This window comes from Ovis aries, chromosome 2, assembly GCF_016772045.2.
Source record: "Ovis aries strain OAR_USU_Benz2616 breed Rambouillet chromosome 2, ARS-UI_Ramb_v3.0, whole genome shotgun sequence".
Lineage (NCBI taxonomy): Eukaryota > Metazoa > Chordata > Mammalia > Artiodactyla > Bovidae > Ovis > Ovis aries.
Window position 1 is genome coordinate 102256812 of NC_056055.1, and position 25201 is coordinate 102282012.

Below are 25201 nucleotides of genomic sequence, written 5' to 3' on the forward strand. Positions count from 1 at the left end.
AGGAGGTTGAACAGATGACTTTTGATACCCTTCCCAACTCTGACATTCAATGCTGCCTGACAGGTGAGGTGGCTAGGCAGCCTTGGGCATCACCCAGGAAATAGACCTTCAGAATCTCGGGTCCAAATCAGACCTACTAAATGAGAATCTGAGTTTTAACCAAATCCCCAGGTGATTCTTATGCACGTTAGACTCAGCTTTAGAATTATCTGGTTGATTTGACCCTAGAGGGAGTATTCTTCCTGGAAGGCTTTCAGATGTGTCATTCTCTTGTTAGCCTGCAGATGTCACCAGAGAGCTAACAGTGGGCTTTCTGGAGCGGTGGGAACTACAGAAAGTTTTTATTCCCATTTCTCCTGTCTGTTCTGCCCTTCAAGTTCCTGTACGCTCTGGCCTGTCACCCAGTAAAGCTGGAGAAATGGGCTGCAAAATGTATTTTGAAGCTGTTCACATCACAGACACTTCATTGTCTGCCCTTCCAGAAAAGAATTGGATCTAGAGGCCCTTCTGTCTCATGAGCAGACTCCCACAGAGTGATTTTTTAAAAGCCCAGATTCTGTGTTTCCTTGACAATTCAGGTAAATCTGTGGCAGATACTCTGACAATATGATACTATAATGAACTATACTTTATTTTGGTCCCAGAATTTATTTATTAAGGTATTTGTCTTGTCTTGATCAATTCTTAAAATTTTAAATTATAATGACCATCTTTCCAGTAAACCAAAGGTCAAAGTCTTCCATGTTAGGCCACCTAATTCGAAGAGGCAACTCATTGGAAAAGACCCTGATGCTGGGGAACATTGAAGGCAAAAGGAGGAGGAGGTGACGGAGGATGAGATGGTTGGATAGCATCTCAATGAACATGAATTTGAGCAAACTCTGGGAGATAGTGGAGGACAGGGAAGCCTGCAGTACTACAGTCCATGGGGCTGCAAAGAGTCAGACACAACTTAGTGACTGAACCAAAACAATTTACATAACGCTTTAGATTTTTAAAACACTTTTAATTTAACATATTCTTGAAAAATATTTGTAACATTAGGTGTGTAGGATACTCTGAGTTACAGGTGATGGTCCTGAAAGCTGGAAGTTCATCTAGTAATTTGTGAAAATAAGACTTGGATCCAGGCAGCACCAGTGGTAAAGAATCTGCCTGTAATGCAGGAGACTGCCTGCACCTCAGGAGACCTGGGTTCAGTTCCTGGGTGTGGAAGATCCCCTGGAGAAAGAAATGGAAACCCGCTCCAGTATTCTAGCCTGAGAAATCATATGGAGAGAGGAGCCTGACCAGCTACAGTTCATGAGATCGCAAAGAGCCAGACACGACTTAGGGAGTCAAAATACTTGACAAAATATCTTTAGACCTTAGACCTCAGTAGCACAAGTCTGTGCTCCTTGAGAAAAAGACAGCCCATGAGGTCAGCCTGCACTGGCCTAGGCTCTCTGCTGAAACTTGATGAGGTGAGGAGACAAAGACTGGAGGCTGGGAAGGCCAAGGTGGCTGGAATTTGCTGGGCACAGCATCTGAGACTAGGGAGCCACGTAAAGAAAAGTTCCAGAAAAGTGCACAGGGTTCCCTCGCGTTGTCTGCTGAATCTGTGAACCCTGGGAGGCGGGGTAGAACAATTTCTGAGGAAAGCACTGGCAGCAGAGCTCACAGTGAGAACTGTTCAAGTTCCCTCCAGCTGGGGTGGGAGGTCCCCATGTAGGGCAGGGGTCCCCAGTCCCCGGGGCCACAGGCGGATACTGGCGGGGGGCTGTCAGGAACCAGGCCGCACAGCTGGAGGTGAGCGGTGGGTGAGTGAGAGAAGCTTCATCTGGTTTTACAGCGGCTCCCCATTGCTCGCGTTACCGCCTGAGCTCCACCTCCTGTTAGATCAGCAGAGGCGTCAGGTTCTTGTAGGCGCTCAAGGTGTACTGTGAACTATGCAAGGGAGGGATACGGGTTGCACATTCCTTGTGAGAATCAAATGCTTGATGGTCTGAGGTGGTGGTGTTAGCAATGGGGAGCGGCTGCCACTGCCTCACCCCCAGATGGGACCATCCATTTGCAGGAAAACAAGCTCAGGGCTCCCACTGATTCTGCAAGATGGTGAGCTGTATATATTTCATTATATATCACAAGGTAATAATAATACAGATAAAGTGCACAATAAAGGTCATGCACTTGAATCATCCTGAAACCTCCTCCCCCCACCACCCAGTCCATGGAAAAATTGTCTTCCACAAAACTGATCCCTGGTGCTGAAAAGATTGGAGACCACTACCCTAGGGGACTAAGAGTCCTCCTGGAAAGCTCCTTAGCCTGTTCCAGCTGCGGGGTGAGCTGGTGAAGAGGATTCAGTGACAAAGCTCCCCTCAGTCAGAACTCACCTCAGCTCCCAGAATCGAAAGGTGCAGGAGAACAGAAAAGGAGGGATGGGAAAGGTGTTCCGTGGAAGGCTGAGGGAGAGCTGTTCCAAGAAGAGAAAGACAGGTGCTTCACGCAGTTGACATCTCATAGAAATGTCAGAATAACCGTCAGGAAACAATGAGGCTGAAGAAGCCACCAGGTGACTATGGTGGAGAGCGCTGTAACTGCTTTTGTGACTCAAACCCACCACAGCTGTCGGCTTGACTACAACCCACGCAGGCACCATGGGTTCTCGGGTATTTGAGACCAGGGAAACATGGGGCCTTGTAGACATTAGAGGGGAGAAGTCCCCTTCGCCACGGGGCCTGAATATAGAGTGGGAGCCACAGTGCTTTGGGGGTGGGCATCACCCAGCTTTTTAGAGGAAACCACAATGCCTCTGGTGCGTTTCCAGAAAGTCTACTTTTTGACCTCCTTTGGCAAATTATTAGGGCCCACAGCCAGCCTGGGGCCAAGAGGTTCTCCCAGAGGTGCAGCTATGAGCGTGTGGCCGGGACTATCCAGTGACCCGGGTCACCCCACACACTGCCCGGGTCCTGGGTCTGGGGGCTCCTGCCTCTCACTGGGTGATGAGGCCCGGTGGGTTCACAGACCTTGGGTGGTCTTCCTCTGTGTGAACGGAACTCTGGATGAAAGCACCTCCTCAAGTAAGAATGCAGTCGTGTTTGACTCTGTGACCCCACCCAGCTCCTCTGTCCATGGAATTCCCCAGGCAAGAATACTGGAGTGGGTTGCCATTTCCTACTCCAGGGGATCTTCCTGTCCCAGGGATAGAACTTGGGTCTCCTGCATTGCAGGGAGGTTCTTTACTGTCTGCTAATAGCTCTGGAGAAGTGAGTAAGTTGACAGATGGCCTTTCCTTTAGTGAATACAAAAGCAATTCTCTTATAAGCTGGGTCTTAATTATCATTCGTTTGCTTGAGATCCTTTCCTTAGGTTACCTAATAGGGCTTAAGACTTCATATGCCATCAAGTTCTTGGTCTAGACTGTTTATCGTCCTCTGGAAGTATTAAGGCAGCTTCTCATAAGCTGTCCATTCTACCAATTCCTGCTGAAAAATGATCAGACCTATCCAATTTTTGCCCACCCCCTTCCCATGCTCACTGAGTTTTCCTTGAGAAAGAATGTGAGGGAAACTTGTTAGCATCTTGTTTTCAGCTTTATTGAAATTCTTACAAAAGGTCTGATGTATTTTAGGCCTGGCCTAATTTCTTTTAGTCCCTGAAATACAGGATCATGGCTATTTCCACGTCCTTTTAAGTAGGAATGTAAACTAGAAGACTTTGCTTTTAAAGTTCGAACACATATCACCATGGTTTTTCACTGATGTAAAGCAAGACTTATGTTTTCCCGAATGAAAAGACCAGGTAAGAAAGTTACATGGGTCTTCCTTGGTGGGATAGCTGGATTCTTTGTCAGAACAGACTTGGGGACTTATTTCACTTAATGTGACCTTCTTCCACCTTGAGTATGTTCTTTTTTTTAAATGCAAATTTGCGATGTACTGAGCTATGTAGTAAAGAGGGCCGTGTTCATATATGCATACATATATCGGCTCTGGAAAAAGACGCACGAGTACATGCACGTTATGTAAACATAGCAGATAATAAGCATATTATAAGCAAAGAGCAACCAATAGCATGTACTGGTTTAGTTGTCAGCCAGGAGCTTTGCTGGTCTCATCCCCAGAGGGTCCCAGCCATCGCTTTCCCCGGGCAGGCGATGCTCACCAGGTAGGACAGGTGATTGTGTATCTGAGGCATGTCTGAGTCTGTGACTCCCCCAGGGTCGGTGGGCCTATGCTCACGCGCTCCCATGAAGCTCCCCAGGCCTGAAACACAGAAATGCCCAGCATGACCTCCTCCTCGTGTCAAAAGCAGACTCTGATCTCCCCATCACTAGGAAAGGGGTGCAGACTTGGGGCTCCCAGAGGCCCACAGCCTCCTCTCCCCCCAGATGTAGTAGGGAATCCACACTTCCTTTCAGTCTTAATAGGCTCCATCAGGACATGTGTTTTCTTGACCACAGGATGACACCCGAAGAGGCCTGGAAGGTTCTGTATCATCGCCTCCAGATAGCTCTGAGACACAGGCAACGTGGCTTTAACCCTGATTGCCAGATGACTGAGGGTTGGCCTTGGTTTAACCCAGATAGCTCCCATGTCACCCTCCAAATCCATCCTCCTATGTGGATGGCTGCCTTGGAAGCCAGTTACATCCAACCTTGAACTTACACCCTATGGGATTTGGAGTATGTCATCTTCTAGTCACACTTGTGCTGCACGCCAGCTTCTTGCTTGAATCTAAGCAAAGACATAATGAGAGTCCAGGTCGAAACAATGGTCTCATTCTCCATCTGACTGATAGGCTAGGTGAATGGGTCAGTTGAGTGCTACCTGGAGGTCAAGTGGTACCCAAGCCAGCATGACTTGCAGGAGAGCTGCAAAGTGATACATGAATTGAGCGCCCGAGATACTACGTAGCACACGTGGCAGTCACTCAGTAAATGTTCCTTTCACTTGCCTTCTCGGACTCCAGACTGGTTCCTGCAGGAGGCTGGCATCTCCCTCTCACTCCTAGAGCCGCCCCTCCTCTATGTCACTTTCCCAAACTAACAAACGCTGTGCAGAGGCAGAGTGAAGCGGGGGAGGCGAATCACTCAGTATCGTCTCTTGCTGGTCAAAACTCTTGGCCTGAGGTTTGGGAATGACCTGCAGAGTAATCGAGCTGGGATGCCTCCTGCCCATCCTCACTGCTGCACTGGTGGCCAGGACCCATCTGTAACTCACAGATCACAGAGAACACGGACAGGTGGCCCTGAGGGCACAGTGTTTAGAAGACTCCGGAAAAAGGTGATCCAGTCGACCAGGGCTCCATGCAGGAACCATGGTGGAAGGGAGAGACAGGCAGTGGATCCCAGAGTTGTGCTTTGGAATAGATGTCCAAGAGGAGGAGGGTGACAGGTCACCATGGTCCTGGGATGGGAATTACAGGGGTCTGGGGGTGCCGGGCTGGGTGCAGAGGGCAGAGGCGTTCATTGCCCCCACCCCAGGAATGCAGGAAGGAGGCTCGGCAGCTGGGCCCAACCTCGGGCTGTGCCCACTGTTAGTGTCTCTTGCACGTCACACCGGCATCCTCGGCGTGCCCGCAGTTTGTCACCCCCCACTTGGAGAAGCTGCAGCGGAAGATGCTTTCCTCGGTGCCCTTGCAGGCAACATCGTCCATCCAAATTCTCCCTGTACCTGTGGAGACAAGCGGACATGATGTCTTAGCAGAGATGCAGGAGCGCAGGACAGACGGGAGCACTGCTCTCTGTCCCGAGCTCTGCTGCCAATTCTCTAATCGAGTGGCTCCCCCTGCCTTCTCCACTCCACCAAGACCAATGCCTCTTCTCTAGGCTCAGTTTCTGGAAAGCAGAATAACAATAACGGACAGTGAGGATGGGTTTCCCTGGTGGCTCAGTGGTAAAGAACCTACCTGCCAATGCGGGAGATGTAAGAGTCGTGAGTTCAATCCCTGGGTCAGGAAGATTCCCTGGAGGAAGAAATAGCAACCCACCCAGTGGTCTTGCCTGAAGAATCCCACGTATACAGGAGTCTGGTGGGCTACAATCCATGGGGTCACAAAGAGTCAGACACGAATTAGTGAGTAAAATAACCATGATGGTATTTACTAAGCAGCTCCTATGTGTCGGGCCTCTTACCTATATGATCTTCGTCCATTCTCACCATGGTGCTGTGAGATGGGCATGAATAACCCTTCTTCTAGATGGGAAAACTGAGGTTCAGAGAGCAAGTGGTGCAAGGTTGCTCAGCTTGTAAGTGGCAGAGTCTGAACTCAAGCCCAAGTCTTGCTGCCTCTCAGGCCCACACTTTATACAAGATGCCTAATAGCTTTTGATATTTTGGCCATGCCACATAACCTGTGGGCTCTTAGTTCCCTGACCAGGGATCAAACCTGTGCCCCCTGCAATGGAAGCACAGAGTCTTAGCCACTAGATCACCAGGGAAGTCCCCTCTGTTGAGATGTATCTCGCAGCCTTTGCTGCTGAATATTCAGACAAGACATAATCAGCGGCACAATGTCAGAGAGATCTAACTCGGACAGATCCAGCACCCCATAACCAAATATCTGTGTCGACATCACCTCCAGTATTTTAAAATTTTAAGCTGATGGTCTCACACAATGAGCTTCAAACAGTAGTCCTTGGAATGACAGCAGATCTCAGAAATTAACATTATCACCACACAAATATATTATGACAGGCGGAAGCATCCGTAACCATAAGCAACTAGGTCAGTTCCCAAAATACAAGGTCGCTAAGACAATCCAGCTGAGTTTTGCCCACCTGTTCACCCCACCCTGTTCACTCAGCTCGTAGGAGGACCACCCTGATGGTCTAAAGGTGCCCATGCAAGGAGTCTTTAGTTGGTTTTCCCAGGATTGTACCCGAGTCTCAAGAGACACAGACTTGGCACTGAGGTCTTCAATGAACGTCAAGGGAATAGGTCAGCTGGGTGTGGCTTCAAGGGAATGGAGAGGGCTTGTTTGGGGTCAGCGGAGAGGGGAGAAGTCACCTGGAGCCCCCACTGATGAACTGGCAGGGCCATCAACCATGTTCTGGTGGGTTCTCTGGGCTGATGGCCAAGCCACATCTTTAATGGTGGGAGCTCACTCGGGAGCCCTCTGGAATGCTGCCTGAGCTTCAGGGCTCCCATCTCCCATGGAGTCATTATCTTAGAGCTTCGCTACTCAAAGTGTGATCCTAGATCAGTAGCATCAGAGTTTGTTAAAAATACACAACCTCATGCCCTGCCCAGGACCTACTGAACCAGAATCTACATTTGAACCAAGTGGTCCTGCACTGAAGTTTGAGAAGCACTGGTACAGCAGAAATAGGGCTTTACAACAAGCAGGACAAATCTCAAGTCTCAGCCCATCCAGGAGGACCATTTCAGTTGTAAAAGTAGGAGGGGATTCCCAGGATGTGAGACTTTTGGTGCTGAAGCTAAGTAAACGGAGAACCTACTTGTAACTTACTTGTTACGTTCAAGAGCTGGTATCAGAAATCATGGGGTTGAAGGTCAGAAACTGCGTTCCAATATTGCCATGTCAATCTGGGCGAGTTAAACGAGGTAATTGTGTTTAGCCGCTATGTAGTATCCAACTCTTTGCAACCTCTTGGACTGTAGCCCACCAGGCTCCTCTGTTCATGGGATCGCCCAGGCAAGAATACTGGAGTAGGTTGCCATTTCCTTCTCCAGGGGAATCTTCCTGACCGAGGGATTGAACCCGAGTCTCCTGCCTTGGCAGGCAGATTCTTCACTGCTGAACCACAAAGGAAGCCCAAACGAAGTAACAGTTCCTGTATTTTAAAGGGCTTTGAAATGCATCAAAACCCTACACGAAAGGCAGTTCAGGGATCCTAGCATCTGATCCTGGCACCATGCCTCTTTGTCCCGTCTCTCGGCAGCCAGACAACCTCTCCTTTTAGAGGAATTGTCGGGTATTGTTGTTGTTTAGTTGTTAAATCATGTCTGACTCTTTGAGTATTAAAATCCTTAAAACCTGTCACTCACCCTTGGACTGCATGGGAAATCCTTTTACAAAGCACATCCAGGGAATAACTAAACCATTTTGCTGCCCAGTAAGAAGCTCCAATATTTTGGCCACTGATACAAAGAGCCAACCCTTTGGAAAAGACTCTGATGCAGGGAAAGATTGAGGACAGGAGGAGAAGGGGGCGGCTGAGGATGAGATGGTTAGATGGCATCACTGACTCCATGGACATGAGTTTGAGCAAGCTCCGGGAGATAGTGAAGGACAGGGAAGCCTGGGGTGCTGCAGTCCATCGGGTGACAGAGTCGGGCATGACCGAGCGACTGAGCAACAACAAATTGATTGCAAGGACTTAGTGGTTTGGACATATTTTTGTTAGGCTGAGATATTCATCATCTGCTCAAGGGATTGCAGAGCAGTGAACTAGGGGACAGGGCTGGGAGGAGAGATCTCTTTCTGCTGTCTTTGTTAATGTTATTTGTTCATCACAGCCTCTTCCCTGGCCGGATACAGTGTGCCTCTTACACAATAAGCCCTTTGAGGCTGAGCAAAAATTCTCAGATTAAATGTCTCCTGGAAAACACATCAGTTTACAAATTAGCCAGGAAAAGGCTGCAGACCCAAGAGCTCCGTGGGATTAGTCACACCCAAAACAAATAAAGCAGCAAATGAAGGAGACTGACAAATACAGAACAGGCCCGAGGTTACCAGTCCTAACGCGTCCACAGGATCACGGAACTCCAAACTCTAGCTGGGGTTAGGTTAGGGAGTTCTAGCTAATGTTCAGTCATGGAAGAGCTAATAAAATGAGGACAGGGTTGTTAAATCAGCAATGCTCATATCGGCAGTTATTGGGACATCACTAAAGGGGCCAGTGAACTCAGATCATCTCTGCTCCCCACGAGTCAGAGAGGCTAGAACTCTCATGAGTCCAGATACCAATCATTGTGTCAGCTGACATCCATGAGAGCTGACACTTGACACTCATTGTGTGGCCTGAGCACCAGGAGGTCAGTATCACCCGGGAGCTCATCAGCAATGCAGAGTCTTGGGCCCACTGCAACCTGAACCTGGGTTTGATTCCTGCGTTGGGAATATCCCCTGGAGGAGAGCACGGCAACCCACCCCAGTATTCTTGCCTGGAGAATCCCATGGACAGAGGAACCTGGGGGGCTACAGTCACAGACAGTCGGACACGACTGAAGCGACTAACACACTGTATCTTAGCAGCACCTCCACCAGTCAGCATGCCTTCAAGTCTGAGAGCCCTGCTCTAGAGTAGGCCTGCTCCTCCATGCTGGTTCTCTCTGAGCTCCATAACAAGCCCCATTATGGAGCAGGAAGGGGGTTCTCTGTTCCCCGACTTTAGAGTCAGAAAACTGAAGCTACACGGTGAAGTTTTATCTTATGGAGGCAAAACTGGGACCAGAGGCCAGGTCTTCTGACACTTGGAGCCTCAGGGGCTGTTGGAATGTGAGGGGATGGTTGGGATGAGTAAGCAGAGATTTTATTTTATTCTCATCATTCATTCATTCAGTATTGAAGTGTCTACTCCATGCTCAGCGCTCTTCTGGTGTTTGGGCTACATTAGTGAACAGAAAATGATTTTTAAAAAAAACCCACTGCTGGTAAGAATATAAATTGGTGGAGAATAGTATGGAGGTTTCTCAAAAAACGAAAAATAGAATTACCATATGATTCAGCAATCCCACTTCAAGGCACATATCCACAAGAAACAAAAACTAATTCAAGAAGATACATGCACCCCAATGTTCACAGCAGCACCATAATTATACAGTTGCCAAGACAGGAGAGCAACCAGTGTTCATCAACAGAGGATTAGATAAAGAAGACGTGATATATATTATATATACAACGGGATACTACTCAGCCACAGAAAAGAACAAAACTTTGCTATCTGCAGCAACATGAATGAACCTGGAGGGCATTACTCTAAGCAAAATAAGTCAGAAAAGTCAAATACTTTATATCACTTGCAGGAGGAATCTAAGATAACACGACAAACTAATGCCTATACCAAAAAATGCGTATGTACAGAGAACAAATTAGTGGGCACCAGTGAAGGGGAAGGGGCAACACATGGTGGGGAACCGGGAGGTACAAACAACTGGGTGTAAGACAGGCTACAAAGATGTACTTACAACATGGGGACTACAGCCAACGTTTTGTTATAACTGTAACAGGAAAGTAACCTTTAAAAATGGTACAAAAACAAAACAAGAAAAAACAAAAAATCTCAGCTTCATGGAACTAACATTTCAGCTGCTGCATGTTTATTTGGAGTAATATTAATCGAAGGGATGAGTTACACTGAATCCTAAGGGCTGCCATCAGAGCACCACACAGAGGCAGGCAGGACAGCTATCAAATAGACATTTAAGAGAAAGAAAAACTGAGGCCCCAGAACGGTCAGCAGACCTGTCCCACAACGACTACGGGAGGAGGAGATAGTGACCTCTGATGTCCAGCCAGTCTAGTCCCTGTCCCTTACAGAAGCACATATCCAGTGCACTTTATGGGTCACTAAGTTCAGAGGTGGCAAAAAAATTCAGCCCACTTCTTGCTTTAGTAAATAAAGTTTTATTGGAACATCTACCTTGTAGACTGCAGTTACTTTCATCTGCAGTTACTCTGGTGCTACAACTGCAGAGTTGAATAGTTGTGAGACAGACCATCTAGCCCACAAAGCCTAAAGTATTTACTTCTGGCTGACCCTTTAACATTTGCTGACCCGTGCACTAAGCCACCTCCCAGTATTTAAATTTGATCTTAAGAAAAAAGAGAGCAAAAATGCTGACAATAATATAATTAGAATGGACACTCTCAATCCATCCATCCACCCCCACCTACAAATCCACCTGCATTTGTACCCACCCCCACCTCCTTTGTCTGTCTGCATGTTTCAGAGATTTTCTTAGTATCCAGGACCAGTTCCCTGGATACTGCCCTGGTCTCAACCCCTCCATCTCTTTCTGGAGCCTATTCCAGCCATCACCTCCATCTTTTCCAACTGTACTCCCTCCCTCTCCAACAGCTCTTGGACCAATTTAAAACTTAAAAAAAAAAATCATCTCCAAGTCTTTCTCACTTGGGTCTTTCCTTGTTTTGTTTTTTTTCCCAGGGACACTGATCATTTAATTATTGAGCCCTGGCCAGGAAAACTTTTATGGTGCCAAACCACCAAGAGCATGCCAGGCTCGGCAGTTTCTTGCATGGCTCGGGGAGGATGAAGATTCTGCAGGCACACAAGTTTCTTCCTTCCTTCTCTCCTCACACTCTCCTCCCGTTCCTCCTTCCTCCCTCCCACTTTCAGTTCAGTTCAGTTGCTCAGTTGTATCTGACTCTTTGTGACCCCATGGACTGCAGCACGCCAGGCTTCCCTGTCCGTCACCAACTCCCGGAGTTTGCTCAAACTCACGTCCATCGAATCAGTGATGCCATCCAACCATCTCGTCTTTCATCCCCTTCTCCTCCTGCCCTCAATCTTTCCCAGCATCAGGGTCTTTCTAATGAGTTAGGTCTTCCCATCAGGTGGCCAAAGGATTGGAGCCACTTTATGCAGTACCTATCACTCATTGGAAAGGACTCTGACTGGGCAAGCTTGAAGGCAGGAGGAGAAGGGGATGACAGGATGAGATGGTTGAATGGTGTCATCGGCTCACTGGACATGTGTTTGAGCAAACTCCAGGAAACAGTGAAGGTCAGGGAAGCCTGGAATGCTGTCCTTGGGGTTGCAAAGAGTCAGACACGACTTTGCCACTGAACAACAGCAAATAAACTGAAAAGGAATTAGCTAGGTGAAGAGGAGGGAAAGGCATTGCAAACCTGAGGAAGAGCAGGCGATAGGACACGAAGATCAAAAACAGCTGTATGAGCTCAGAGCCCACATCTGGGTGCATGTGGCTGAAGGATGCTCCGCCGAGGAGTGAGGCACTTTAGGACAGACCTTGCTGCACTAAGCTGAGAAACCAGACTTGATCCTGAGAGCAGTAAAGACCCACTGAGCGTTGGGCAGGGGAGTGATAAGCCGGAGACCGTTTTAGAAAGAGCCCTGGTAGCCAGGAAGAGGAAGGCCTGGAAGAGGAGGTGGGGAGCAGGGCGTGAGGGAAAGAGCTCCTGGAGGGTGCCCCACCTCCTCCCAACAAGCAGCCAATGGCTGCACCACTGGGCCTGCGCTGTGCTAACTGCTTGCCATACACGATCTCGATCTCGTTTTTCCTTCACCATCCTCCTGCAAAAGTGGGAGGGCTGAAGCCTGGGGAGGTTAGGAAGTCTGCTCCAGGATGCCAACCAGTAAGTGGCAGATATGGGACGCTAGCTAGGCTCTGACCTAGAGAGTGAGCTCTGAGCCACTGCCCTACCCAGCCTGAGTTCCTAAGGCAAGAACAGTGAGAACAAAGGGGAGGGGACAGAGTCAAGGGTCCAAGAGGTCAACACGGGTAGAATCTGTAGGACCCAGGGACTCAGCAGAGAAGGGACAGGGGAGTGGGTGAGGGGAAGGGGAGGGACAGGTCTGCAGTCCTGCCTGGAAGGACAGAAAGCACATCCGTAAGAGAAACAGAGATGGTGGAAGGTGGGGCTGGGGCTGGGGGCCTGGGAGACTCCGTGAGGCTGAGGGTGAGCTGACTGGGTCGGGAGTCTGGGCACCTGCCTGAAGGGAATCTGTGGTCAGAGGGGCATCTGGACCTGAGGCGCAACCCGCCCTCTGCCAGGAGAGGTGGGCATTCCCCGCCCCGCCCCACAGTTGGCAGGGCAGGCAAGCCCTTCCCACGCTGTTTAGAATCTGTGAACATGTCCGCCTCCCCCTAAACTGAACATGCTGAGGTCAGAGACTATGTTGACCCAACTCCATACCCCAGCACTGAGCCTAGTGCCTGCCCATGGAAGGAGCCAGAAGCTGGCTCCTGGGAAGAAGGAAGTGCAGCTGGGACAGGAGGCCCCATTTCCCACTGTGGACCTGTGAGTAACAGCCTGCCTACCTGCCCAGGTCTCAAATATCACATGACCTAAGCTACTGGCCAGTGATGGGGATGTCGGGCCACAGTGATGGGGATGTCGGGCCACAGTGATGGGGATGTCAGGCCACAGTTCACTTTTACGGCTTCCCTGGTAGCTCAGACAGTAGTCTGCCTGCAGCACAGCAGACCCAGGTTCGAACCCTGGGTTGGGAAGATCCCCTGGAGAAGGAAATGGAAACCCACTCCAGTATTCTCGTCTGGAAAATCCCATGGACAGAGGAGTCTGGCGGGCTACAGTCCATAGGGTTGCAAAAAGTCAGACACAACTGAGCCACTTCATATTCATATTTAATGGTGCCAATCTGATGCAAATGCAGAATCGAGTCTGGCTTCCCACTGCCTGATTTAAAGACTCCAGTGGCATTAATATATAATATTTTTATATATGTGGAATCTAGAAGAATTGTATAGATGATCCTACTGAAAGCAGAAATAAAGATACAGATGTAATGAACAAACGTATGAATACCAAGAAGGAAAGAGGAGTGGGTGGGAGGAATTGGGAAATTATGATTGACATATATAAGGGCTTCCCACGTGGCCCCAGTGGTAAAGAACCCGCCTGCCAATGCAGGAGATGTAAGGCTTGCAGGTTCGATCCCTGGATCAGGAAGATCCCCTGGAGAGGGCATGGCAACCTGCTCTAGTGTTCTTGCCTGGAGAATCTCATGAACAGAGGATTGTCCTGGACTGGAGGGCTACAGTCTGTAGGTCTCAAAAAGTTGGACAAGACTGAAGTGACTTAGCATAAGTGACATATATATGACTACTGATACTATACATATAACAGATAACCAATGAGAACCTACTGAGAACTCCACTCAATGCTCTGTGGTGACCTAAATGGGAAGGAAATCCAAAAAAGAGAGGATATACGTATATGTATTGGAGAAGGCAATGGCACTCCACTCCAGTATTCTTGCCTAGGAAATCCCATGGACAGAGGAGCCTGGTAGGCTACAGTCCGTGGGGTCGCAAAGAGTTGGACACAACTGAATGACTTCACTTTCACTTTTCACTTTCATGCACTGGAGAAGGACATGGCAACCCACTCCAGTGTTCTTGCCTGGAGAATCCCAGGGACGGGGGAGCCTGGTGGGCTGCCGTCTATGGGACTGCACAGAGTCGGACACGACTGAAGTGACTTAACAGCAGCAGCAGCAGTAGAAATTGACACAAAATTGTAAAGCCACTACACTCTGGTAAAAATTAATTTAAAAAAGGCTTGAGTGGCAATTGTAGGGTTTCCCCTCATGCCATATGATACAAACATCAAGGAAGGATCTCCTGCATTGCAGGCAGATTCCTTACCGTCTGAGCAATCAGGGAAACCAGATATGTTCCAGTGTCTCCTAGTTTATATTCTATGGGAACTCGAATTTGTATCCGACTTTTGTGTGAAAATTGTATAAATGTTAATTATGTTGAACTGGTTTCACAGTGCTTTTCAGATCTATTATAGCCTTCTACTTCTCTATATATTTGTTCTATTTTTTGAGAGTTTGATATTGAAACTCTAACTAAACATCTTAATTTATCTACTTTAAAAAATAAAGTAAAAAAATTAAAATAAAAAATAAAGTAGAACTATATATAATCTGGTTCTGTATTTTCTAAGTCTCCTGTAAAAGTGTTATCAGACTTTCATAATTTAAAAACAATATTTTTTTTTAAATCAAGGGAGGATGGAAGAGTTTTAGGCTAACCCTGTCTATGACAGTCAAACGACCTAGTGTGGCTCTTCTAAAACAATGTATGACTTTTCCCCCTAAAACGTTTTGCTTCCACATATTAGGGAGAAGTCCTCATGAGAGCCGAAAATGGAAAAGTAAGGGCTGATTCCCCATTTCTGTTTCTCCTGCAAACAAAGATGGCAGCTTTCCTTGCAGAAAACAGGCTGAGACCCAGGGCACAGCTTCAGGTGGGAGGGAAGCACTCGCCCCCGGTGGGCTGTGCTCTGTGGAACTGGACCCTTTGAACTCCCTGCGCACTGGGCCTTTCAGCCCAGAGGCCAGGACGCTGGGGTCAATCGGCTGCTCTCCACCAGCTGTCACAACAGATTTCACAAGAGCGCTTCAGTGAGCGCGATTGTCTTCATGGGCTCAGACTGGGCGGCTTGTAAACAAGAGACGTTTATTTCTCACAGATCCAGGGGATGCGAGTCCAAGATCAGAGTGCCTGTGTGCTCAGATGCTGCGGTTCTAGGGAGAGCCCCCTTCCGACTAGGAGGCTCCTGTGTGTCCTCACGGAAGCGGGCAGAACACCCTTAGGTTCCTTTACTAAGGTCCCATTATGAGAGCTGCACTTGTGACCTGGACACCCCCTCAAAGCCCCCACCTCCTAATGCCATCACACTGGGGGTCAGGATTTTGACATATGAATATGTTGTTGTGTGGTCACGCAGTTGTGTCTGACTCTTTGCAGCCCCATGGACTAGAGCCCACCAGGCTCCTCTGTCCACAGGATTCTCCAGACAAGAATGCTGGAGTGGGCTGCCATTTCCTTCTCCAGGGGATCTTCCTGACCCAGAGATGGAACCTGTGTCTCCTGCATTGCTGGCAAATTCTCCACCGCTGAGCCGCCAGGGACGCCCATACGGATTTGGCTGAGGAGGGATGGGGTAGGGGGGACACAGACATTCAGTCCACAACAGTGGAGGCCAGCAGGAGACAAAGAGAAAGGGAGTCCAATTCGAGGGAAGGAAGGAATGTTCTAATGGTCAGAACTGTCTGGAGACGGATGGCTGGAGGCTGCGAGCCCCGCAAGGTGGGAAGGACCCAGGTGGACGCCGGGTGACTGGAGGCTGTGAGCCCCCCAAGGTGGGAAGGACCCAGGTGGAGGCCGGGTGACTGGAGGCTGCGAGCCCCCCAAGGTGGGAAGGACTCAGGTGGAGGCCGGGTGACTGGAGGCTGCGAGCCCCCCAGGGTGGGAAGGACCCAGGCGGAGGCTGGGTGACACGTGGTAGGACTGCCGTCGAGGGGACCCTGGATGGGAGGGCAGGCCTAGGACTCGGGTCCCTCGCCCCACGTTCTCCTCTGGTGGGTGCCCTACCTTGTCCGAACTGAGCGGTTCGGTGCACATCCTCCGCGCCGGGGAAACCCAGCATGCGGCACACCACGTCTCCATCCTTCTTGTCCCAGCCGTCGTCACACACGGTGCCCCAGCGCCGCTCGTGGTACACCTCCACACGGCCCTGGTGCGGGCCCGAGCCATTCACCAGCCGTACCATCACCGCCTCCACGCCACCTGCCAGGAGCAACGCAGGGTCACGGTCACTCCCCCGAGCCTGGACACAGCAGTGCCCCCAGGAACCCTCCCCGGTTCTTCATCACCACCTGGCATGGGGAGGGGCGCCGGGGCTCCAGTGAAGGCCACACAGGCAGCCAGCAGAAACCATGGTGTCAGCCCTGCCCGTTATCACCCCTGCCCTTCTCTCCACCTTTTTTATTACTTTTATTTTCAGAATAGTTTTAGGTTCATAGCAAAATCGAAAAGCAGAAACAGTGCTGGCTTTGGCAGTGCAGGCGCTAAAATTGGAATGATACAGGGAAGACTAGCAAGGATGACAAGTGAATTCATGAAGCATTCCATAATTTCTTTTACAGCTACTATAGAAATAGAATACAAATTTCAGCATGGATTGCATAAATTCTTGCTAATTACTGATCATTATTTAATCACTTTACTGAAGATCAAGGTGAAATCCACATTCAGTAATTATAGCACTAAATAAAAATGTGAGAACTGGCTTTCCGCTTTACAGTTGGTGACACTAGATATCCTATGAAATGAGAAAAGGAAAAACTTAAAAAAAAAAAAAAGAAGGTATAGACGCCCCCACCCCCAACATGGATAGCTTCCTCCCCAACTATCAACATCTGCCTCCAGAATGGTACATTTGTTATAATCTGTGAACACACAGAGACATGTCGTAACCACCCAGAGTCAAGAGATTACACCAGGGTTCACTCTTGGTATTGTCCATTCTGCGGTCTGAACAAATGTATAATGATATGTATTCACCAACATAGTATCCTACAGAATGGTTTCACTACCCAAAAAATCCTCTGTGCTCCATCCCTTCATCCCCACCCCTACCCCTTAGCCCCTGGCAAACACTGATCTTTTTCCTGTCTCCATAGCTTTGCCTTTCCCATCATGCCATATAGTTGGGATCATACAGTATGTAGCCTTTTCAGATTGGTTTCTTTCACGCAGTAATATGCATTTAAAGCTCCTCTTTCCATGGCTGAATAGCTCATTTCTTTCTACCACCAAATAATGTTCCAATGTCTGGATGTACTACGGCTTAACTATCCATTCACCCAATGAAGGGCATCTTGGAAGGAATTATGAATAAGGCTGCTACAAACATTCATGTTCCGGTTACTATATAGACATAAGTTTTCAATTCATTTGAGTAAATACCAATAAGGAGGTGTTCTCTGGTGGCTCAGCTGGTAAAGAATCTCCTGCCAGTGCAAGAGATGAAAGAGATGCGGGTTCGATCCCTGGGTCAGGAAGATCCTCTGGAGAAGGGAATGGCAACCCACTCCAGCATTCTTGCCTGGAAGGTCCCATGGACAGGGGAGCCTGGTGGGCTATAGTTCATACTGGTCACCAAGAGTCGGACATGACTGAGCAGCTGAGCACCTCGTGCATCCATCATTGTCGACTATTCTTCGCACACGAGTTTATAAGCTCCAGCCAGGTTATTAGAAGAGGCTGAGGATGAGCAAGAGAGCAGAGACTCCTCCAGATGGAAAACACGGAGCACAGCAGGACTCAGAGGCCAGGTCTGAGACAGAGACGCCACCCGGGAGCCGTCGTGACAAGCCAACCTGGAACCGGCAGCCGCAAACACAGCCCGGCCCGGGCTGGGCGTCTGGCCCTGGTGTGTCGGCTGAGGCTGAGACGTCGGCCTTGAGTCCTCCCAGACCTGCCTCGCCTCTGTCAGCACCCTGTCACTGTGGCCGTGGGCCACGCCAGGCCAGGAGGCTGCCAATGGCAGTCTCCGTGTGGGGTCATCAGTAGAGCGAAAGTGGCAGGAGGAAGCTGTGCGTCCCAGAGCAGGCGAGGCCGAGTTCAAGGTCCAAATAACAGGAAGAAGTCTGGTGCGGTACAGGACGCGCAGCTGACATTCAGAGACGCCCGCTTATCCTCCGTTCTGGCCTGCCTCGCTCACGCTGGACTCACTTCTTCATCTTGCCAAATAAGTGACTGACCATCTGTTAGGAGCCTGGTCCTGTTGCAGGAGCGATGGATAGATCCGTGAACAAAGTCTCTGCCCTCATGGACTATACTGCAGTGGAGGAGACTAGTCACAGAGCCGGGAAACAAATTCACATATAACTATGGCCACGTAGTGATGGTGCAGACAAGAACAGAAACACAGAAGGGAAGGGAGCACGGAGGCGCCATTGTGGTTGGCGACACAGGAGAGGAGTGGAGGGTGGGGGCACCGTCTTAGACGGGGAGACAGGGAAGGGGCTGGGTAGAGGGTGCCGTCATAGACAAGAAGACAAGGAGGGGAACGGAGCTTGAGGGAGCGCCATTTCAGATGGGGAGACAAGGAAGACCTTGAGTAGAGACCCGGAAGAGCTGAGGGAGAACACGGACCCCTCTATCTTAGAAAAAACCCACTCTGTACTCTGGCCTAACATTTTCACATCCTTTAAATCTCAAGCTTGGGTGGCACATCTGCCAGAAAAAGCCTCCTGCGGTCACCCACTCCCATCCAAGCCCCCTTCTGTGGACGTATCTTATCACTTCATGTAACAGTTGCCTGTTTAGCCTTTTAGGACATTGGGAGAATTCCGAGGTCAGGTCGTATAGCCTGATACAGCGCCTGGTACCTCAACGCGCCCAGGCTGGGCCCAGTGAAAGCATGCACAGTCAGAGAGCATGCACCCCGGAGGGCAGGTCCTGTCTAGTGGACACAGCCAGTGACTCGGGTGGGAGCCTGAACGGAGAGTCAGCACCACGGCTACCAGTGTTTCCAACACCCTCCTTACTACAGCTCAGGCTCTTCTCCTCACTGACATCTTCTTTCGGTAGGACGACCCCAGGGCTCTGGACCCAGAACTCGAGCTGTTGGCTCGATGGCCGTACATTCTACATGAGAAAATAAGGATGCGGTCGGACATGCGATTATAGTGAGTGCTGAAGGAAGTCCGGAAAGTGTCACTTGGATGCTGAAACGTCAGAATTCCCAGGAGGCTTCAATGTATATGGAAGTGGCAAAAGAATATTTGGAAACAGGACAACTTCAAAACATTGGAAGCATATGGTAACCATAATTATGGGGCTCAGAGCGTCAAGTTCAAGGCTGTTTCTGCCCCAGGCTCCCCACACGCCAAGCAAGGTCACAGCCCGCATCAGTCCCAGGGATATGTGTGTCCCCCAACCCACACACACCCAGACACCAGACACCAGAGTTGACTCATCAAGCACTGAAGCCTGTCCCTGGTCACAAGCTCCCAGGTCCCCCAGTTTCAGGACTTCTCCCTACGATGGAGGCTGAACACAGTCCCTTGCCCACGGGGTCAGCAGCCACTGCAGGCCCCAAAAGAATCAATGAGGCAAATTTTGATCTAGCACCATCTTATGGAACATAGCACTAAGCTATGATTTTTTTTTTTTAATGTGGACCATTTTTTAAGTCTTTATTGAATTTGTTACAATATCGCTTCCGTTTTCTGTTCTGGTTTTTTGGACTCGAGGTATGTGGGAGCTTACCTCCCCAACCAGGAATCAAACCCACAACCCCTGCATTGGAAGGTGAAATCTTAAGAACAGGACTGCCAGGGAGGTCTCTAAGCTAAAATTTTTTAATCCTTTCTTCCCCCTATCAAGAGCGCATCCCTGTGGCTACCTCCCTGAGGAAAACCATAAGCTGAGATTTGATCTGATTATGATGCTAACTGCCCCAATGAGGGACTCAGACAGTCTAAAGGGGCAGTCCCACAAACAACAGGCCTGGCCTGCTTTGCCCTAAGAGCTACAGGGGCGGCCGGAGGCAGGCTGTTCCCAGGCCGAGCCGTCATGCCACCTTTGGGAACCCGCTTGGGGAACCTGCCTGGGGAACCACCCAATGACGCCAACACTGACTTCCTCTCCAGCCTGAGACGAACATCACGACTTGCTAAGAGGTTTGGGTTTCTGTGGGCAGAGGGTGTAAACTCTGCCTTTTCCCAGCAGTTTCTGCCCTAGAGCAATGCTTTCCCACCAAGCAAACCACCACCACTGGGAAATGCGCTCACCCCACAGCTGTGTCAGCCCCACAGAATGAGAGGCAGTGTCTAGGAGGCTGCGTCAGCCTGGTTTGTGCCCAACGCCCCTCACCCTGCATGCCCCATTATACTTCCTGTAAGTCCAGGGAGCTAATTCCTTAGACATCCACCCAGAGCGGTTCCCATGGAGTGTGCCTGGCTGTTTGGGGTTGAGGAGGTGCCTCTCTTTGCACAGGACAGTAGAGGGAGGTGGAAGGCAGTGGTTCAGATTGTTCAAAACCCAGGCACTGGGACTTCCCTGGTGGTCCAGTGGTTAAGACCTGGCCTTTCAAGGTAGGGGGTTCAGGTTTGATCCCTGGTCGGGGAGCGAAGATCCCACATGGCTTGGGGCAAAAAACCAAAACATAAAACAGAAGCAGTATTGTAACAAGTTCACTAAAGACATTAAAAATGGTCCACATAAAAAGAAAATCTTAAAGAAAATAAAACCCAGACATGCCTAAGCCAGTAGACAGAGGGGATGGCTCAGCTGGGGGCAAAGGTCCGCATGCTTTCACAACTTCCTGTTGCCTCCCGAAACAGCTGCCCTTGACCAACAGGTCTCCACTTCCTTCTTCACCTCCCACCACAGTCAAGCCCCAGGAAGTCCTTCCTGAGCAGAACGTTGGCACGCAACCCTGAAGAACCCACCACGCCCAAGCAGTTCCCATGTGGATATCTGAGCTTGATTCACAATGGGAACCCCCCCGAGTGAAGAGGATATGACACTCGTTCTCTTGTTCAGTCTACTCTGAAGACTGGAATCTACCTGGACATGTGCCCACGGTTTGCAGGTGGAGAGTAGGGACCACCACTGGGTTCCCCACCCTGCTATCTGCAGGAAGAGTTCCGCCCACACTCCACCTCTGCTCTGGGAGACCCCAGCTCAAGAGAAAGACCGAGCGCCGCTCCTCACCGAACACCTGGAGGATGAATGGGGAGTTGCTGACTCGACAGCCTGTCCCAAGCCCTTGGCCACTAAGTCCTGGGCAGACTTTTTCCTGGCTACCACTCATAACAGGGACACTGCGCTGCTGTTCCCCCTACAGCTCCAGATCTGGGGTCACAGGTTCTCCTCTGCTTCTTTTTTCCGAGTCTTTGCTGCTCTGCACAGGCTTTCTCTAACTGCGGTGAGTGGGGGCTACTCTTCATCATGGTGTGCGGGCTTCTCGCTGCAGCGGCTTCTCTTGTGGCAGAACACAGGCCCTAGGTGCACAGGCTTCAGTCGCTGTGGGGCATGGGCTTAGCTGCTCCTCAGTATGTGGAATCTTCCCGGACCAGGGATCGAACCTGTGCCCCCTGCATTGGCAGGGAGATTCCTATCCACTACACCACCAGAAAAGTCCCAGATCTGCCTTTTTATTATACAAGGCAGCAGACAGAAAGAGTCCCTTCCATCACAACCTCACACAGCAGCATCACTTTTTGTCTGGTGGGGTAACCACAGGAGAGGAAGCTGATATAGGAAACCCAAGGCAGGAGACTGGCCCTTTCTGGCTGGGTAGGCTGCTTGCTCTCTCGCAGATCAAAGGGTTCAATCATTTCACCAGCAAGTTTTCCAGCGCTTCAATAGTTCTAAGCCCTGCTGGGAGCTTTCTGCCTAGCTGCAGGGCCAGACCATAGAACCCACCTCCTCATTCTCTGACCTGCTCTGCTGATCCTGCCCACTACCCACGCCACTCCTGGGATTGACAATGAGGCTCTCATCCACCCTCCTGCAGCAAGACCTCAGGTACGCTCTTAGCCCCTCAGTTAAACAGGGTGGCCCCTCAGGCACAGATGAGGTCAGACTGTGAAGAGGAACAAAATATGATATATGGATGAAGAAGCCTCTGCATTTTCTGGCGACACCTCTAGCAACAACTTCTTCACACTTAGTTGTGGGTTACAGATGTCACCACTGTTTGACACATGCAGCTACTTCTAGGTAATCGCCAGTGTCTTTGGGCTTTTCTAACCATCACAAGGAGATCAAATCAGTCAATCCTAAAGGAAATCAACTCTAAATATTCATTGGAAGGACTGGTGCTGAAGCTGAAGCTCCAATACTTTGGCCACCTGATGCAAAGAGCCAACTCATTGGAAAAGAACCTGATGCTGGGAAAGACTGAGGCCAGCAGGAGAAGTGGGTGGCAGAGGATGAGATGGTTGAATGGCATCACTGACTCAATGACCTGAATTTGAGCAAACTCCAGGAGACAGTAAAGGACAGGGGAGCCTGGCACGCTGCAGTCCATGGGGTCGAAAAGAGTCAGACATGATTTAGCAACTGACCACCACCAACAAACCACCACAAATAATGCAGAAACCTAGAAGGGGTAACAGAGAGCTGAGCAGAAGCATAAAGAAACAAAGAAGGTGGAATGAATAAGCCATGTTGGACATGAGACCCTAGAGTGAAGACATGAGCCCTGGTCCTGAGGCCACCAGAACTGCCTTGGATTCTGAAGACCTTCTTGTTCCAATCTCTGCAAGCCTTAGTATTACAAGCCCTAGTCTTCTGAAGTCTTCTTGGGTGTCCTTACCATATACCCGCATTACTTGAAGTGACCCAGTGAGTCTCTGGTCCGTGTTACCAAAAATGCCCAAAGACAGCACCTGTGATCCCATGCACCCATCGAAGGGCTGGTTAGCTACTCGCCTCTTGGGTGTTGAGTGGGGAGGGGAGCTCAGATGGAGGGAAGCATGGTGATCCCTGTGGGGAGGCAGCAGGGGAGAGTGGCATGAGGCTGATTCTGGGCTTAGAAACAGGGTTTCAATTCCGGCTCCACTAAAGACCCGATGGGACCGCTCTATACTTAACTCTTCTTACAATGGGGAAAATGGTGATGGTTGGAGCAAGTACGCATGTCAAGGACTTGGCTCATCATGGACACCCACCACTGTGAGCCCCAGCCCCACCAGCCTGCACTTTGCCCAGCAACCTGTGGTCAGCTCTGAGGCATCTTCATGACTTGTGAGGATGGCTTGGGTACCAGTAGCCCCATCAGGGATATATCCCTTTTTAATAACAACCAAAAAGAGGCCATGCAGTGAAGCATGGAAAATCTTAGTTCCTAACCAGAAATCGAACCTGTGCCCCCTGCATTGAGAGCATTGGGTCTTAACCACTGTACTGCCGGGGAAGTCCCCAAGATATACTCTTGAGAGTCTTGTTGCAAAGCAAGCTTGCTGCTTGGGGAGTGGGGGAAATGGTGGGTGGGGTGGGGGGCAGGCTCAGCCCTCCAATTGGATTAATCTCCTCCTAACTTCCTCTGCTCTCCCCAGGGCTCAGTTCCTGGCTTCTTAGCCTGGGAGGGGAGGGGGACAGGGGCGTCAGCAGAAGACTGGCTCCTGCTGTCAGCAAGATTCTTCTCACTAATGCAAGCTGGATGTGATTCGTTAGGCAAGACTGCTCCAGAATGGTCTAGGAATGTGAGCCAGCGCTGAGGCCACTCGGGGGCTCCCAGCACAAATCTAGTATGTAGGGATTCTGTTTTCAAAACAAATGCTTGCTCTTTTTGCCTTGTAGACATATAGGTAGGAAAAGCAAGGTCCTAGACAAAGCAGGCTGGGTCTACCCCAGGTGCCCTGGCCTTGGCATTGAATGTCAATGTTGGCCTTGAACCCGCCCCCTGCCCCCACTGCATATACAGCATTCCTCTCCACTCTGTATCAGGCCTGACAGCTGTTCATTCTGCCTCTGGGAATGGAAGGGAACTTGACAGTATCTCTGGGGAATCCATTCCAGGATTTAAAAACCTGCATCTGGTTTCACTCACAGGGCGCTGGCATCTCTGGATGGCTCCAGGGTTTTTTCATCCAATTATTCCCTACCTTACTTTACTCTATTTACTTTGGGTTTCAGGGTTATAATTGAGGGGGCAAGATGCCGAATATCTTTCTTTAGCGTCTGGTGGGAGCACAGCCGAGGGAGTGGCTGCAATATTCGGCCTCTCCGTGGTCCTGGGAGGACAGTTTAACAACCAGTAGCTACCATCTTGGAACTGGTTTTGAGAGCTAGGGGACCCTTTAGAACTACCCACTGCCTATGGGGCTTGTCTGCACCTGGCTTAGAACCACCCCGACCTCAGCGACAACAAAGGCGGATTCTGCCAGGGAGAGATTTTAAGTCAAGGATGGATGACGAAGGGAACTCATGGACACCTAGCGCCTGCGTGGGGCGGCATGTCAGGCCTGGGGCCGAGCGCTTTACCCACGGCTTTGCTCATTTACTCTTCTCAATGGCTCCATGAGTTAGTCATTATGACCTTCACTGAACAAAGAAATGGGCCCGGAAGAGTCAAATAACTTGCCTAGGGTCACACAGCTGCTCCAAAGTGGAGCCGGGGAGGACAGCAAAGGCCCTTCATTTTCAAACCACAGAGCTAGCTGAACACTGAAGACAAGTATTTCCCTCTCCACACGAAAAGTGCCTTTCATCTGTCTCCCAGCAGTCCTCTGGAGCTGCAGGAAAGCATGTCTTGAGGAGTAAGAGAAAGAGCCTGGGACTTCAGCAGTTCCTGGCTATGGGCTGTCTCTAAGAATCACCTGAGTGCTTCAAAATCAACAGGAGGTGCTATATTTAAAATGGATAACCAACAAGGACCTGCTGTCTAGCACAAGGAACTCTGCTCAATGTCATGTGGCAGCCTGGATGGGAGGGGAGTTTGGGGGAGAATGGATACATGTATATGGTTGGCTGAGTCCCTTCGCTGTACACCTGAAACTATCATAACATTATTAACCAGCTATACCTCCGTATAAAATAAAAAGTTTTTTTTAAAAAAGATCAACCAGTAGGAAAGTGGGGAAGGGACATTTCTGAACAGATGCAGGTGTTGTAAATGTCCAGCCAGGGCTAAAAGCACTGCTGTAGGGGACAGACCTAGGATCAAGCCTGGGCTACGCAATTTCACAGTAGCTGGGTCCTTATGC

General features: G+C 49.8%; 1 protein-coding gene and 1 pseudogene across 1 annotated transcript in view; one reads left to right on the plus strand and one right to left on the minus strand.

The window, feature by feature from the left end:
• Nucleotides 1–3562: 3562 nt before the first annotated feature.
• Nucleotides 3563–25201, minus strand: part of SCARA5 (scavenger receptor class A member 5) — a 133414-nt gene continuing 111775 nt past the window's right edge. The window contains exons 8-9 of the mRNA XM_004004436.6: nt 16065–16259; nt 3563–5657 (exon numbers count right to left, since the gene is read on the minus strand). Coding sequence (XP_004004485.1) covers nt 5521–5657; nt 16065–16259 — 332 coding nt within the window. The 3' untranslated portion in view covers nt 3563–5520. The remainder of the gene's footprint in view (nt 5658–16064; nt 16260–25201) is intronic.
• Nucleotides 16517–16610, plus strand: LOC114113365 (U6 spliceosomal RNA; annotated as a pseudogene).